This window comes from Pipistrellus hanaki, assembly GCF_964339955.1.
Source record: "Pipistrellus hanaki genome assembly, chromosome: 11".
Taxonomy (NCBI): Eukaryota; Metazoa; Chordata; class Mammalia; order Chiroptera; family Vespertilionidae; genus Pipistrellus; species Pipistrellus hanaki.
The window spans coordinates 5,101,725-5,116,512 of record NC_140513.1 but is presented as its reverse complement, the minus strand read 5'-3'; the positions used below and the strand labels follow the sequence as shown (position 1 = coordinate 5,116,512).

General features: G+C 57.1%; 1 protein-coding gene across 2 annotated transcripts; it reads left to right on the top strand.

Moving 5' to 3' along the window:
• The first annotated feature begins 644 nt into the window (after window positions 1-644).
• On the top strand, window positions 645-8,444 carry SLC2A8 (solute carrier family 2 member 8). Of its 2 annotated transcripts, none has more exons than XM_084898391.1 (10): window positions 645-821; window positions 913-1,075; window positions 1,307-1,513; window positions 2,762-2,861; window positions 4,400-4,599; window positions 5,223-5,366; window positions 5,455-5,563; window positions 6,090-6,263; window positions 6,576-6,721; window positions 7,909-8,444. In XM_084898391.1, the coding sequence occupies exons 1-10, from the start codon at window positions 766-768 to the stop codon at window positions 8,044-8,046; spliced, it is 1,437 nt and encodes a 478-aa protein (XP_084754517.1). In that variant the 5' UTR covers window positions 645-765; the 3' UTR covers window positions 8,047-8,444. The 2 variants fall into 2 exon arrangements, with proteins under 2 accessions (XP_084754517.1, XP_084754516.1); XM_084898390.1 differs by having other exon boundaries at window positions 671-821; window positions 5,220-5,366.
• The last annotated feature ends 6,344 nt before the right edge of the window (window positions 8,445-14,788 follow it).

Sequence of the window (14,788 nt, the reverse complement as noted above, 5' to 3'; positions counted from 1 at the left end):
CCGCCCAGCAAGATGCGAGGTATTTGGATGAATATTCAAGTCAGGTTTACCTTGAAGTGAGTGGCACTTAACAGGGAGCATGAAGTTCACCGCTTACGCCATGATCAATCACACAGGCGGCATGGGGGCCCCGCCCAACACGGGTCCCCAGCACCCCAAGGTCCTAGTCGTAGCGCTAGTGGGCTCTGCAGCCTCAGCAACTGGTGACGGGCAGGTGGCGGGCGCGCAGGGCCACGCCTCCGCCCCCTGCAGCCCCGCGGGACCAGGCTCAGAGTCTGGGAGAGAGTGGCACGCGACAGTCATTAGGAAACTGCAGCCCCACAGCTCTCAGCGGGCAGAGCTGGGCCAAGCAGAGGGGCCAGGCTGCCCACGAGGAGCAGGAACTGCAGACCTGACTGTGGCGGCAAGCCTAGGGCTACCGCCCGGCGAGGGACTGGAAGTCCTGGGGGTGGGGCAGCTCCTTGACCCCGCCTGGCCCGCACCGCCTTCCTATTGGATGACGAACCCCGCCCCTCCTATACACTGGATAGCTCTGCCCTGGGGGCGGTTCCAGAGAGCTCCGCCTACCGTAGCTCTGCTCCCACTGGTCTGCTCTGATCTGTAGGGCGGATTCCAACGTCGACGCTACCGTGTCTTGCGTTCCCATTGGCTGCTCTCACACCCACGCCCGCGGCCGCCCAGGGCCTCCCAGGAGGCCCCGTGGCCGGCTCTGCCGGGAGAGGCCGGTGCTGCCCCGGGACCTGCCGGCGCTGGCCGCCCGCGGACATGACGCCTGAGGACCAGCAGGAAACCCAGCCGCTGCTGCGGCCGCCGGGGGGCAGGTGGGCTGGCGGGGGAAACCGGCCTGGGGCGGGGCCTCGCCCCTCTTGCTGCGCCCGAGCCTGCGCGCTCACCGACCGCCCTTCCCCGCAGCGCCCCCCGCGGCCGCCGCGTCTTCCTCGCCGCCTTCGCCGCTGCCCTGGGCCCGCTCAGCTTCGGCTTCGCGCTCGGATACAGCTCCCCGGCCATCCCGAGCCTGCGCCGCGCCGCGCCCCCGGCCCCCCGCCTCAGCGACGCCGCCGCCTCGTGGTTCGGGGTGAGGCCGCGGGCTGGGACCCTGCACGCCCGCCCCCGGGACGCGCGATGGGACCCTCCCCTGTCCTGCCCGGGGCGGACCCTGAGACCCTCCGCCGATTCCGTCCCGGTTCCCCTGCCAGCGGTCACCCAGTCCCTCCCCTCGGAGGCCGCTTGGGTGGATGGGGATGGAGGGCGAGGATGGGCCGCGACCCCCGGGCGCCCCCTCCTCAGCTGGCGACCCCCCCCCCAGGCCATCGTGACCCTGGGCGCGGCGGCGGGGGGCGTGCTGGGAGGCTGGCTGCTGGACCGCGCCGGGCGCAAGCTGAGCCTCCTGATCTGCACGGTCCCCTTCGTGGCCGGCTTTGCCGTCATCACCGCCGCCCAAGAAGTGTGGATGCTGCTCGGGGGCCGCCTCCTCACTGGCCTGGCCTGCGGCGTCGCCTCGCTAGTGGCCCCGGTGAGTGTCGCCCAGCCCCCCGCTGGGGACGGAGGAGAAGGAGCAGACAGACCTAGGGCCGTGCTTCCTCCGGGCCTCCTGGGTGGCCCTTATCTGCGTTATCTCCCTTACCCTGCACTGGGCCCCAGTTTGCAGAGGAAGTAAGTTTCCCAAAGTCAAGTCCTTTGTCCAGACTCAACTAGTCCGTGGCAAAGCGATTACTCAGGATTGTGCCACTTAACTTGGCCTCCCTTTTGCTCTACAAATAAGATGGCATCTGTGGAGGGTCAACAGGAGCCTCACAGTATGACTCGGATCCCCCTTGGTCACCCAGACCACTGAGGTCAGTCAGCAGGAACTCCCGCCCGTTTGTCCCGGGGCAAAGGCTGCTGCCACCTGCCGCTCCCCTTCACTGCTCACACCCAGGACTCCCGGGCTTCCCTGTCAGCTCCTCACCCAGCACAGCCACGCTGGCATCCCAGCTCTGCCACTCCTGGGCACAGAGCTCCTCTCTGGGCCTCAGTTCCCCCCCCTGAAAGTAGAATGGCAGGTCACCCCATGCAGTGGGCGAGGAATCGGAGAGGCGGCACACCAGCCCTGGCCTGGCTTATGAAGGACTCGGACCCTGCAGCTGGCATTGCTGGTGACCAGGGAACTGCCGCTGGCCATGGGCTGGGATGATCCGCCACCCACACCGCAACCTGATGGAGAGTGAAAGCAGGGGCTTGGGTTTCTCCCTGGCCATCCCTTGGCACCTGCCGCTCATGTCACCGGGGTTTGCTGGGCAGCTGGGTTGGATTTTATGTGTGGGGCTTTTTACTGGGCAAAACCACACATAAGCCGTGGGCACAGACCTGGAGTAACCCAGCGGTAAGGGCGAGGCCTCTGGTCTCTGAGCACAGTCACTGATCACCACTGAGGTGAAGGGTTCCTGCTCTGACTCCAAGGGCTCCATGCCAGCAGCGTGCACCTGGAGCTAGCTAGAAAGGGAGAGTCTCAGGCCCCACCCACACCTACGGCACCAGCCTGCGGGTTATCAAGGGCAATGATGCAATTAAAGGAAAGTGTGCAAAGCTCTGTGCCCAGCCAGCCATCACCCTCCACACAGAGCCATATAGATAGCTGTGCGGACCACGGTGGGAGCGGAGGTCTGAGGAAGGTTCTGACTAAAGACAGGGAAAGTCCAGCTCCCGGAGGACTGCAGGAAGGCTCATTGACTTGCAGTGCGGTGCCCACAGGGCCTGTAGCTCTCCCCTGAACTGCTCACAGGTCTACATCTCCGAGATCGCCTACCCGGAAGTGCGCGGGCTGCTGGGCTCCTGTGTGCAGCTGATGGTCGTCTCGGGCATCCTCCTGGCCTACCTGGCAGGTAAGAGCTCTCACGGCTTCTCTTTGGATCCCTGTTCGTGGCCACTTGGCCACCTTAAAGCCTCGGAAGCTCAAGTTCAGGAGAAGTCACAGGAGTTGCCTGAGGTTACACAGCCAGAGCCCGAGGTGCTGGGTAGCCAGACCCCCTCCCTGAGGCCCGGAAGCGTGGGGTGTGACTCGGTTCCGGGAGAGCTGACGAAGGTGTGCTCATCCTCCTAAGCAGAAGCCCATCCCCAGGGTCTGGGAGAGCTGGCTGCTTAGGTCAGTACCTCTGTGCAGTGACAGACAGGATTCAAGGGGAAGCTGGGCACCCCAAAAATCTTCAGCCCAGCCGGGACCGGTTTGGCTCAGTGGATAGAGCGTTGGCCTGTGGACTGAAAGGTCCCGAGTTCGATTCCGGTCAAGGGCATGTACCTTGGTTGCGGGCACATCCCCACTGGGGGGTGTGCAAGAGGCAGCTGGTCGGTGTTTCTCTCTCATCGACGTTTCTAACTCTCTGTCCCTCTCAATTCCTCTCTGTGTAAAATCAATAAAATATATTTAAAAAAAAAAAAAAAAAATCTCCAGCCCAGGCGCTCAGGCCCACGCGCGTCTCCCTCAGAAACATCGGTACTGGATTTGCAGCATGAAGGAGGTGGGTTCCGGGGGACCCTGAGGGCCAGAGCGGGGCCAGCATCAGAGACAGCGTGTTTGCACCGGAACGGGATAGAGAGGCAGGGCTCCTACCTGGCAGTCCCCAACAGGGAGGACCTCTGACCCTTACTGCTGCGCGGCCTGGGCCTGCTCAGCCTCCGGGAGCTGGACTTTCCGTCTGTAGGTGGAGAAAGCCCACCTCGTCCAAGGCTGTTGAGGGTTTAATGAAATGACACGAGAGTGCCTGGCAGCAGGCACCCAGTGAGAATGCCTAGGGGTGGCCGGAGAGCATGTGAGGGCAGGGAGCTGGGGCTTTCGGGCCTGATGGGTGTGGGGGGCCTGGCCTGTGCCCTGTGATTGGCAGGCCCGTGGTCTTTCTTTTCACCCACTTACCATCCTGACTAACTCAGAGTCCTGGCAGCAGTCTTGTGCCACAGCCCTGTGTGCACACATTGAACGTGGAGCAGACATGGGGTCACATCATCGCCAGTTCCCAGGACTTCCGATGCCCTGGTGTTCAGGGAGAGGTTCCCCACCCTGTGCTGCTGCGGCTCCAGGCGAACCAGCCTGGCCTGCCTCTGGTGGCCTCCCAGAGGGTGTGCACGAGGACTCAGGACTGGGCCCAGTTTCCCCCCAAACTGTTACACCAATGGCCATGGCCTCGCCATCATTACAGAGCCAGGCCTCATTCTTTGTGTAACGGCTACGTACGTATTCACGAGCCAAAGTAGATAATGAAGTGCCCGTCTCACGTCTGCATTTCGACAGTAACCAGTGTCAGTGACAGACTGCAGAGGTCGGTCGGTCCCCACCCTTTAAGCTGAGCCCCTGGGTTGGTGAGGGGCAGGCACTTGCCGAGAAAGCCCGGGCCGGCTCCCTCAGGCTCTGACATCTGTCCCCATCCAGGCAGGATCCTGGAGTGGCGCTGGCTGGCCGTGCTGGGCTGTGTGCCCCCCTCCTTCATGCTGCTGCTCATGTGCTGCATGCCCGAGACCCCGCGCTTCCTGCTCACTCAGCACAAGCGCCAGGAGGCCCTGGCTGCCGCGCGCTTCCTGTGGGGCTCTGAGCAGCGCTGGGAGGAGCCCACTGTCGGGGCTGAGCACCAGGTGAGGGGCTGGGAGCTGGAGCTGGGGGGAGGGGTCAGGAGCCGCTCCCAGGGATGTAAGTGGACGCACACACACACACACTCAGTGTTGTCCTGTGTGCCAGCAGCAGAGCCCCGCTCCTTGGAGGGCCCAAGCCCTGAAGGTCACTGGGAAGCCGGAACCTTGGTCTTCCTGAAGAGGGAGGCCTGGCCGGGGCCGGGGACCCGCAGGGCGGACTTGGGGACTTGGTTTTTTATGGGGGGCAGGGGACAGGGGTTGAAAATTGAGTCTCTGCCACTGACCTGCTGGGTGACTGTCCCACTGCCAAGCCGTAGTTTCTTCATGTAAACAGGAGTCAGCACGTGCTGCCGCGGGGCCGGTGGAGGTGGTGAGGAGTTGGGCCCAGGCCTGAGGCTGGTGGGATTCTGGAGCCCCTGGCCCTTGGCCCATGTGCTCTCTTTGTGCCCCCCACCCACCCCGAAACCAGTCAGGAAGGGATGCACAGTGAGGACCTTACAAACGGGGAGGCTGTAGTGGCGCAGAGACCGGTCTGCGGACCCAGCAGAAGCTGAGGCTCCCGCCCTCCTTGGAGCAGGGCGCCTGGGAGAGGGCAGAGCAGCACTGACGCCCCCTCTGTCCAGCAGGGCTTCCAGCTGGCCCAGCTGAGGCGGCCCGGCATCTACAAGCCCTTCGCCATCGGCATCTTCCTCATGGTCTTCCAGCAGCTGTCGGGGATCAACGCCGTCATGTTCTACGCCGAGACTATCTTTGAGGAGGCCAAGTTCAAGGTTGGAGGCCTCTGCCTCATGCAGATGCCACTTGGGCGTGGCCTCGTCCCCGGGCCTCTGTCTGACCCGCCTGTGCCCATCTCCCCAGGACAGCAGCCTGGCCTCCGTCATCGTGGGCGCCATCCAGGTGCTGTTCACGGCCGCAGCCGCCCTCGTCATGGACAGAGCTGGGCGCAGGCTGCTCCTGGCCTTGTCAGGTGAGGCCCGCGCTCAGCCTGTGCGAATGGGTGACCCCGGCCAGGCTCCCCACTGCAGGTTGGAGGGTCTCTGCCAAGGCCACCATGTGGTGGGAGGAGGAGGACAAGTGTCCCTGAGAACAAGGCTGAGATTTAACGGGAGCCCTCGCTGCAGGCCGGGCCTGCACTCACGGCGTCTCCACCTCACAGTAACCTTTGCCATGAACCTGCCAGGAAGGTGCCATTGGGCCCACTGACAATGAGGAAACGGAGGGCCCTGGAGGGGAAGTGCTTGGAAGCTCATGGGTTTTGGGGCAAGTGACTTGACCTCTCCGAACCTCAGTTTCCCTCCGAATGGGGGTAGCGGGGCCGTTGGGAGGCTTGGGAGCTGCACTGCGTGCTGAGTGGGTACTGCTCGCTGCCCCCCTTCGAGGTGTCCAGGCCACTTGGCTGTGGCCACGCTGGGCTGAGACTCCTGCCCGGGGAGCCTCATGCCCCAGCACCCCACCCTCACACACACACACACACACACACACACCCCCCGCAGGTGTGGTCATGGTGTTCAGCACCAGTGCCTTCGGCGCCTACTTCAAGCTGATGCAGGGCAGCCCCAGCAACTCCTCACACCCCGACCTCCTGGCGCCCGTCTCCATGGAGCCTGCCGACCCCAGTGGAGGGCTGGCCTGGCTGGCGGTGGGCAGCATGTGCCTCTTCATTGCTGGTGAGAGGGGCCTGTGGGGAGGCAGGGTAGGGTTCGCCCTGTCACTGCTGCATTCCGATGGCTCCCAGCAGGTCCGGGCCTACCTGGCCCCACCTGTCCATAGAGGTCCCAGTCTGCGTTTATAGCTCTGGCCATGGGCCCAGCACCCAGCTAGCCCTCCTCTTCTCCTCTCAGAGGGCCTGGCCTGCCACCTCCCAACAGGAAGACAGAGGGAGAGCCCAGCCTGGCACCCAGGCCAGACTTCAGCCCCAGGTCTGCAGGGAGCCGCAGGGTCTGGTCCCTGTGGTTCTGACATCCTGTCTTGTTCCGCAGGCTTCGCTGTGGGCTGGGGGCCCATCCCCTGGCTCCTCATGTCTGAGATCTTCCCTCTGCATGCCAAGGGCGTGGCCACCGGCGTCTGTGTCCTCACCAACTGGCTCATGGCCTTTCTGGTGACAAAAGAGTTCAGCAGCCTCATGGTGAGTCCAGGCCCTGGCAGCTCCCGCTCCGGTCAGCAGAGAAGTGCTTTTAGATGGTTCTCTTCGAAAAAAGACTCAGCGTCAGTGAATGGCCTTGTGTGCAGGCCGCCCCACCCTCCAGGGACATCAGCCGTCTCTGTCAGGGGTCAGGAGAGCCAGGCTGGACCATCGGGAGCCTTCAGGCTGTCTTGGTGGAGGACAGCAGGGAGGCCTCCCCACTGGACGTTGACCCAGGTCGGGAAGCAGGGCTGTGGGGAAATCCCGGCTTTAGAGTCCTCAGGCCTGGGCCCCCCTCTGCCTGGGCCACCTCCCTGCTCAGGGACCTTGGGTGCTGCTGACCTCTGAACCAGCCTCCTGGGCTGGACATGGAGGAGGGTGCCGTACCTTCCTCTAGGGTTGACGGGAGCATCAGTTCAGTTCAACATTTTGCTACTCTTTCATGGATAGACCTGACACAGACCCGGCCCTGCCTAAGGGACTTCCCAGCCAATGGGATGGTGTTAGGGCAGACAGACAAGCATTTGCTTGGTCATTTGCCACCACCCCCCGCTCCCCCCCTCATCCCCAGGACTCCTGGTACATACCACCTCCAGGCTGTTCATGGTGCCAGAGAGCAAAGGAGGAATGAGATGGATAGGGTCGCCTTTGTGATAAGGGCTGGGACAGCAGTGGACAGTGGTGGGAGAAAAAGCCAGGAGGCTGGGCTGGGGCCGGGATTCCCAGGGTCGGCCTGGAGTCTGTCCAAGGTGCGGGCCCATCAGGCAGCTGCCCCAGGGAGGGACAGCTGGGGAGGGAGGGCGTGTGCTTCTGGGCTGGGAGGATGGACAGGCTCTGCCCAAAGGGAACTGCTGTCTTCCCTCCACGCCTGGGCCCTGAGTGCCTGTGTGCTCACTGCCCAGCTCCCCTGCTGTTCACTCACCCGTTCCCTCCGGTACCTCGGAGGACAGGGCCAACGCCAAGTGTAGAGGGAAGGTGTGTGGGCCAACCTGGAGTCCGACCCCGGGAGAGCAGCCAGCTGCCTCCTGGTAGGGCACTCTACCTGGGGCAGCCGCTTCGTCACAGTGAGCCTCCGTGTCCCCAGCCCCACCGCCCACCCCGTGGGCAGTGCTCAGCCTGGGCAGCGCAGGAGGGTGGTCGCGTGAGTGCTGCTGCCTTCTCAGTCACGGGTGCTTCCCCTCTCTCTGCAGGAGGTGCTCAGGCCCTACGGAGCTTTCTGGCTCGCCTCCGCCTTCTGCGTCAGCAGTGTCGTTTTCACTTGGTTCTGCGTCCCGGAAACCAAAGGGAAGACTTTGGAGCAAATCACAGCCCATTTTGAGGGGCGATGACAGCCCTTCCCAGCAGAGTGTGGGCTCCGAGGAGACAGAGCCTGTCTGTGACTTCAGTTCAGGGAGCCAGGAGCCAGGACCGCAGCTGCTCGCAGCCTCACCTCCAGGTCCCTCTGTCCTGCTCAGCTCCCTGCAGCCCCACGAGCCACGCACAGGAGGTTCTCAGTCCGGGGCCCAGTTCCCACCGCTGCTCTGAGACGGGAGGAGGGGACATCTCGGAGGGTCTTCAGTGCCTGTGGCCAGGCCTTCTCTGCTCTCCTGTCATGATATGAAGCGACAGTGGAGGAGGGGCACGCTTGGTTCCTCACCTTCTGCAGGAGGTGCCTCTGGAGGCTGGGTGGCGGCCCATGGCCTCCCAGGAGGGCATTTGTTTGCCAAATAAAGACTTGACTCAGAAAGTAGGCTCCCGGCGCCTCTGTGAGCCACAGTTGAGGGCAGTTTCCTGTCCCATAACCCAGCCCTCTGAGAACCTCTGGGTGTTTGCTTCCCGTTCCGTATCCTGCTGTACTGACTGCCCAGGTGGGCAGCCCTGGTGCGCGCCCACCTTGGCACTGTGTGTTACGCTGCAGTGAGACTAAAGAGCTGGGCATTGGCTCAGAGCACAGCACTGGGGAGAACAGGACGGGACCCGGGGTTGGTTTCTGGAAGATCATGCAGCAGCTCTCTGATTTCCCTAAAATGGGACAAGTAATACACAGGACAGCTCTCACCTTTAGGAAAATCCAAATTCCTAGGGCCTTCCAAAAGCAAGGTCACGTCCAAGTGTAAGCTCAACTTCTCTGAGGATAATTGCACATCTACACTGTCATTAGCACTGCATGTGGCCACTGGCTGGGCTCAGAACCACACTGTCATGGCGGCGAGTGTCCTACAAATGCCAGCTTGTTTAGTGTGGGTCAGGTCTCCAACATCCTGACCAGTTTCCTGTCCTCTTGTGGCTATAGAGAGCTGTCCAAATCCCCACCTGCACACGTGGCCAGCTCTCCTGGGGCTGCTTCAGGCTACTGTTTGTCCTGCATCACAGAGGGTTATATGCCGGCTGGACAGGGGCCTGCTCCCTACCATCCCAGCATCTGTTCTCTGTGAGTCAGCACCAAAGACAACTCAGTGTAACAGGCCACCCTCTCTCCGCCACCTCCCAGAGGACAGGACTTTGCCCTGGAAACTTCTTGCCATGGACCTTTAAGCAGAGGCTGTTTCCTGGTCCTGCCTGGCCATCCCCAGCCTCTGCAAATGGGGATTGGCAAAGGACCAGAGGGAAGGCAGGGGGTGGCTCACACACCTCCCTCCCCCCCAGGCTGCAAGGGATGATTAAACTTGTGGGCAAGAACACCCCATGGCTTCAGTCCTACTGTGGTCTCTTTCCCCCAATCTATGGGCCAGGAGCCATGGCAGCATGGTAAGAGCCAGTGGACTTGGTTCCATTTCTAGTTGCACTACTCACTATGTCACCTGTACAAGTCACTTAATCTCTTCAGGTCTCAGTTTATTCATCTGTAAAATGGGCATAAAGATGTTGTCTCCCTCATAAGATTGTTGTGAGGATGAAATCATTATGTCAAGCACTTAGAACTGAGGATGTCACAAAATAAGTGTTTGGCTGCTGTTAGCCGGTGGTGGTGGTGGTGAGGCTGTGGTGGAACAAAGCTGGTTTGATGTCCAAGGTGTGCCTCTGAAAGGGACATGTGAAATATTTACACATTTTTCTCTTTGTTTTCCATTTCCTGCCCTGCTCCCTCAGCAACTCCTACCCAGACCACCTTCTGGTTGCTACCAGCACCCCCACGTGCTCTTCAGAGGTCCCCTGAGACTGCCTTGGAGCCTTCCCATTGGGGCACAAGATGGGAAGAACCAGCCCCAGCTGGCTGTCCAATACCTGCCCCATAGCCCAGCCCAGCACTGTCAGACACAGGACCATAGAGAAGAGCAGCAGGATAAAGCATTCCCACAAGACAGGTCCAGCAGAAGCTGTGCTCTGCCCAGCCCACATAAGACAGGTCTTTGTACTGGATAACGGTAGGAGTCTGCACTGCCTGCCAAGAGTCACTTCATCTCCATCTCATCCTGCTCCCCATCCTCTCACCCCAACAATTCAAAAGAATCCTGGCTTCTGGGAACCTAAGGCAAGGCATCTGGGTTCTATCGCCACCCGGTGGCCACATGGGGAATTGCATCAGCTGAAGCCTGAAGTTCTGTGCTTCCTCCCTGGGGCCATGGGTAGAAAACCCTCTGCTACCGCCTAGTGGCCAGTGTGGGGTTAGCACTTGTTGGGCCTGTGGCTGCAGGCAGAACCTCACCAGCTGGAAGCAGTCAAAGGTCAAGGAATATAGGCAGCCCCTGGAAGCTGGAAGAGGCAAGGAAGCAGATTCTCCCCTAGAGCCTCTGGAAGGCATGGGACCCTGCCAACAGCTTGATTTTACCCCAGTGACATCCATCCCAGACTTCTGACCTCCAAAATTGTAAGGCCGAAATTTCAGAAGGCAAAAGTAGGAATGGGCTTATCTTAAAGGGATCTGAGTGTGATTTGTCTGATGGAGTTAAGCCAGTCAGGTTCATAGAGGACTCAGCAAATTAAGAGGGTTATGTTGGCAAAAACGCAACCCCTGTGACTGAAAGGGGGCCTTAGGACCCCTACACTCATTTCTGCTCCCCAGGTAACGCATTCCCATCATCTTATTCTCAAAATGCCTCTAAAATTAAATCAGAGACTTCCTTGGGTGGTGAAGAATTGTCATCAATGCTCTGAGGAAGTCCACTGAAATATCCCCTGACTCAGCAGGGAATCCTCCAAGGGACAGGAAGTTCAGGAATCTCCTTTTGCCAACAGTGCTCATCAAACACTAAGTGTGTCTCTGCCCCTGAAATGACTGAAGAGGTTCCCTCCTGCCCATGGATTTTATACTCGGAGAATTCCAGGTCCCCAAGCGGTGGCAGCCCCGTTCACACTGAGGCTCAAGAGGACCGTGAAGGTGTCTGGAGCTGGGCCTGAGCTGAAGGTCCGGGAAGAAGAAGAGCCTCTTCACCAGCTGCTCCGGGGACGTGGCCCCTGAAAAAGCAGGAGTCCAGAGCCAGTGATCTGTTATCTGCACCGAAACGACAACTCCCAGGGTGCTTAGCACCAAGCCGCTTCCTGTCTCAGAGGCCCGGGCCTTGGATTCTGGTGGACCAAGAGCATGTGCCACATAGCATGATGGGAAATGGATTCTGGGAGCGAGAACTGGCAGAAGCCTCACTAGGCAGCAAGACCAGGAGAACAGGCGTTGGGCCGGAAGAGAGCACAGAGATTTCGGGGAAATAGAGGCTAGAGGGGCTGGAAGGCCAATGCGCATGACCGGAAGTGATGCTGTTTATCACGGGCGTGCTCCCTCGCGAGAAGAGGACCTGGCGTTGGGCAGAAGTCACAGTTTCCCAGTTGGAGCCCGCACCACCGGTTACCTGCCTGCGACATTTTCAGCCGTGGTTTGTTTGAGAGCCTTGCTGTGGCTGGGAGGCAGTGACAGACCCGGCTGGACAGCCCCACCGGAGTCCCGGAGCCCAGCTCCGCAGGCTCTGACCGGCCTGGAGGGAAGGCCTGAAGGCGGAACCCCTAACCCTGACCCTGCAGAGCGGGGCTGGCGCCCAGAGAACTGCTGGGAGGCGCTGTGTCTGGTGACACCCACAAGCTGGAGGAAGGTGAGTGGGGAGGGAACAGTTTGCAGATGCAGCCTCTGTCCCGGCTGGCCCGCTATTGCCGCTGTGCGAGCGGCCCCGAGCCCTGCGGTTGTCCTTTGCACTGAGGGACGATCTTTTAATAAAGAATTCTGAGGTCAAACAGTCTGAGGAGCTCAGCCCTGGATAATCTGATTATCCAACCTCTCACCCCTGGGATGGGCTCAGGGTCTCCTCCATTGCTTCCGATCTCCCAGCTCTTGTGGCAGCCAAGGGTCCTCGGAACAGGAGCCCATTGACTCCACTTGAGATGAGGGCGGGTTGAACCCAGCTGACTGTGAAGTTGTGGAAGGTACTGGGCATTTGGGATCAGAAATCCTGTTAACCTGCGTTTATTTAGGAAAGGGCAAAATAGCATTGAGCCATTGTGTGTCATGGGTACTGGTGGGACGGCTGCGTAGGCTTTTATGTATATAGATAATTCTGTGAACATGTGTGCACAAGTTTTTGTGTGGACACGTTTTCATTGCTCTCAGGTGTATGCCTGGGAAAGGGACTGCCGTGTGCTATAACTTTCTAAGGAGCTGCCAGACTTTTCCACCGTGGCTGCACCGCTTTACATTCCCAGGGGCAATGTATGAATGTTCCAATTTCTCTACACCAACACTATATTTTCTTCTGGAAGTTTTAGCTTTTACATTAGTTCCTTGGTCCATTTTGAGTTCATTAGCAGTATAAGGTAGGGGTCTAACTTCATTCTTTTATTGATTTTCAGAGAGGGCAGAACAGCCATTTGTTGTTCCACCTATTTATACATCCATTGGCTGATTCTTCTATGTGCCCTGACCGGGAATCAAACTTGCAATCTTGGCATATAGAGATGATGCTCTCACCCCGCTGTCACCAACCAGCCGTCAGCGAGGTCCAAAAGGTTGGTGCCCACTGCTCTAACCAACTGAGCTCAGTCAGAGCCCTACATTCCTATGTGGATGTCCAGTTACCCCAGCACCATTTTTTGAAAAGAATATTTTCTCCATTTAATTGCTTAGTACTCTTGAAAATCAATTGTTCATCAAATGTGCTTATTTCTGGACTCAGTACTTTTCAATTTATCTTCATGACTGCCCTTGTACCAGTACAACAATATTTTGATTGCTTTTATATAAAGTGTTATGTTGCAAACGAGTCCTTCAACTTAGTTCATTTTCCAGATTGACTGTTCTGGGTCTTTTACATTTCCATAAAATTTTAGATTTGTTTTTTATAAAAAAAAAAAAAGAAAAAGCCAGCTAGGATTTTTAAAAATATATATATTTTATTGATTTTTTACAGAGGAAGAGAGAGGGATAGAGTTAGAAACATCGATAAGAGAGAAACATCGATCAGCTGCCTGTTGCACACCCCTACTGGGGTTGTGCCCTCAACCAAGGTACATGCCCTTGACTGGAATCGAACCCAGGACATTTCGGCCCAGCTAGGAATTTGATAGGGATTGCACCAACTTAACAATGGCAGTTTTTAGTGGACATGCCTATACTTACTGTTTTTATTACTAGGCATTTCATTCTTTCAATACACTTGTAAATGGAATTGCTTTAAATTTCATTTTTTTTAATATATTTTGATTTTTTACAGAGAGGAAGGGAGAGAGAGTTAGAAACATTGATAGGAGAGAAGCATGAGTCAGCTGCCTCTTGCACACCTCCCCCTGGGGATGTGCCCTCAATCAAAGCACATGCCCTTGACCAAAATCAAACCTGGGACCCTTCAGTCCACAGGCCAACGCTCTATCCACTGAGCCAAATCAGTTACGGCTAAATTTCGTTTTTTGGTTGTTCATTGCTAACACCTAGAAATACACCTGGAGAGGCAGCTATTCCAATCTTTTGCCCATTTTACAGAGGTTGTCCCGTTACATTCACCTTGTATCCTGAACTTACCTTTGATATCTGTGGCTTCCTGAACACTTGATGCATAAAAGTCATGAAGTGTTAATTCCTTTCCAATCCGGATACCGTTTTCTTTTGCCTTGCCTACGTGGCCTTATTGGAACTTCCAGTAAATACGGGATGGAAGTGGCAAGGCAGACATTTTCTGGGAAAAGCATCTCAAATGCAATGAAGTTCTCTTCTGTTCCTAATTTATCATAAAATGGTGTCATATTTTGTAAAATGATCTTTTGGTTTTTAGAGGATCATGTGGGGTTTTTCTTTGTATTAATATGGTATAGACTGATTGAGGTCCCCTGTCAAACCTTGCCCAGCTGGGCTTGCATGGCCCCAGGTCCCCTGGCCTGGTGCCGGGGTGGGGGGCATCGCCTGAGGTCTCCTCAGCCTGATGCCAGGGCAGGGTCTCAGCCTGAGGTCCCGTCAAGCCCTGCTGGGTGAGGAATGCAAGCTGTGGTCCCATCAAACCCCCCGGGAGCAGGGGAGGGCCTAGCCTCAAGTCCCTGTTGAGTGCTCGTTAAGGCTCCTTATGAGAACTTGGCCTCAGCTGTGGGGGCAGCCATCTTTGTGATCCAGTGATAGGCAATTAGCATATTCCCTCTTTATTACATAGGATTTCTCAGTAATCCTACAGGCCAGGTGAGTGGAATGATATATTCAAAAATTTGAAAGAAACTACCGCCAAGACTATATCCATCAAATTATCCATGATAAGTAAAGATATAATACATATGTAATGGAATATTACTCCTCCCTGAAAAATGAAACATAGCTATTTGCAGCAATATTAATGGACCTTTTCTAAAATGTATTTCGTTAAATGAAAAAAGTCAGAGGAAGACAAATATCATTTGATTTCACACATATGAATCTAAAAAAAAAAAAAGAAGAAGAAAAGAAAAGAAGCAAAATAAAACAGCACAAGCTCATGTTTATTTAGCAGGGAGGAGGGTCACGGTTGGGCAGAAAAAGGAAATTAAGGAATACAAACTTTCAGGAACCCAATTGTCACACCACACAGAAGTAAACATTCAGTCTTCATATCACAAAATTACATAATATGTAACTTTACATATTCCTTTTGTCACAGAACAGCATGTTTCTATCACTGCATATTCTTTAAAGCAGGTTTTTATAACTTTTATTAT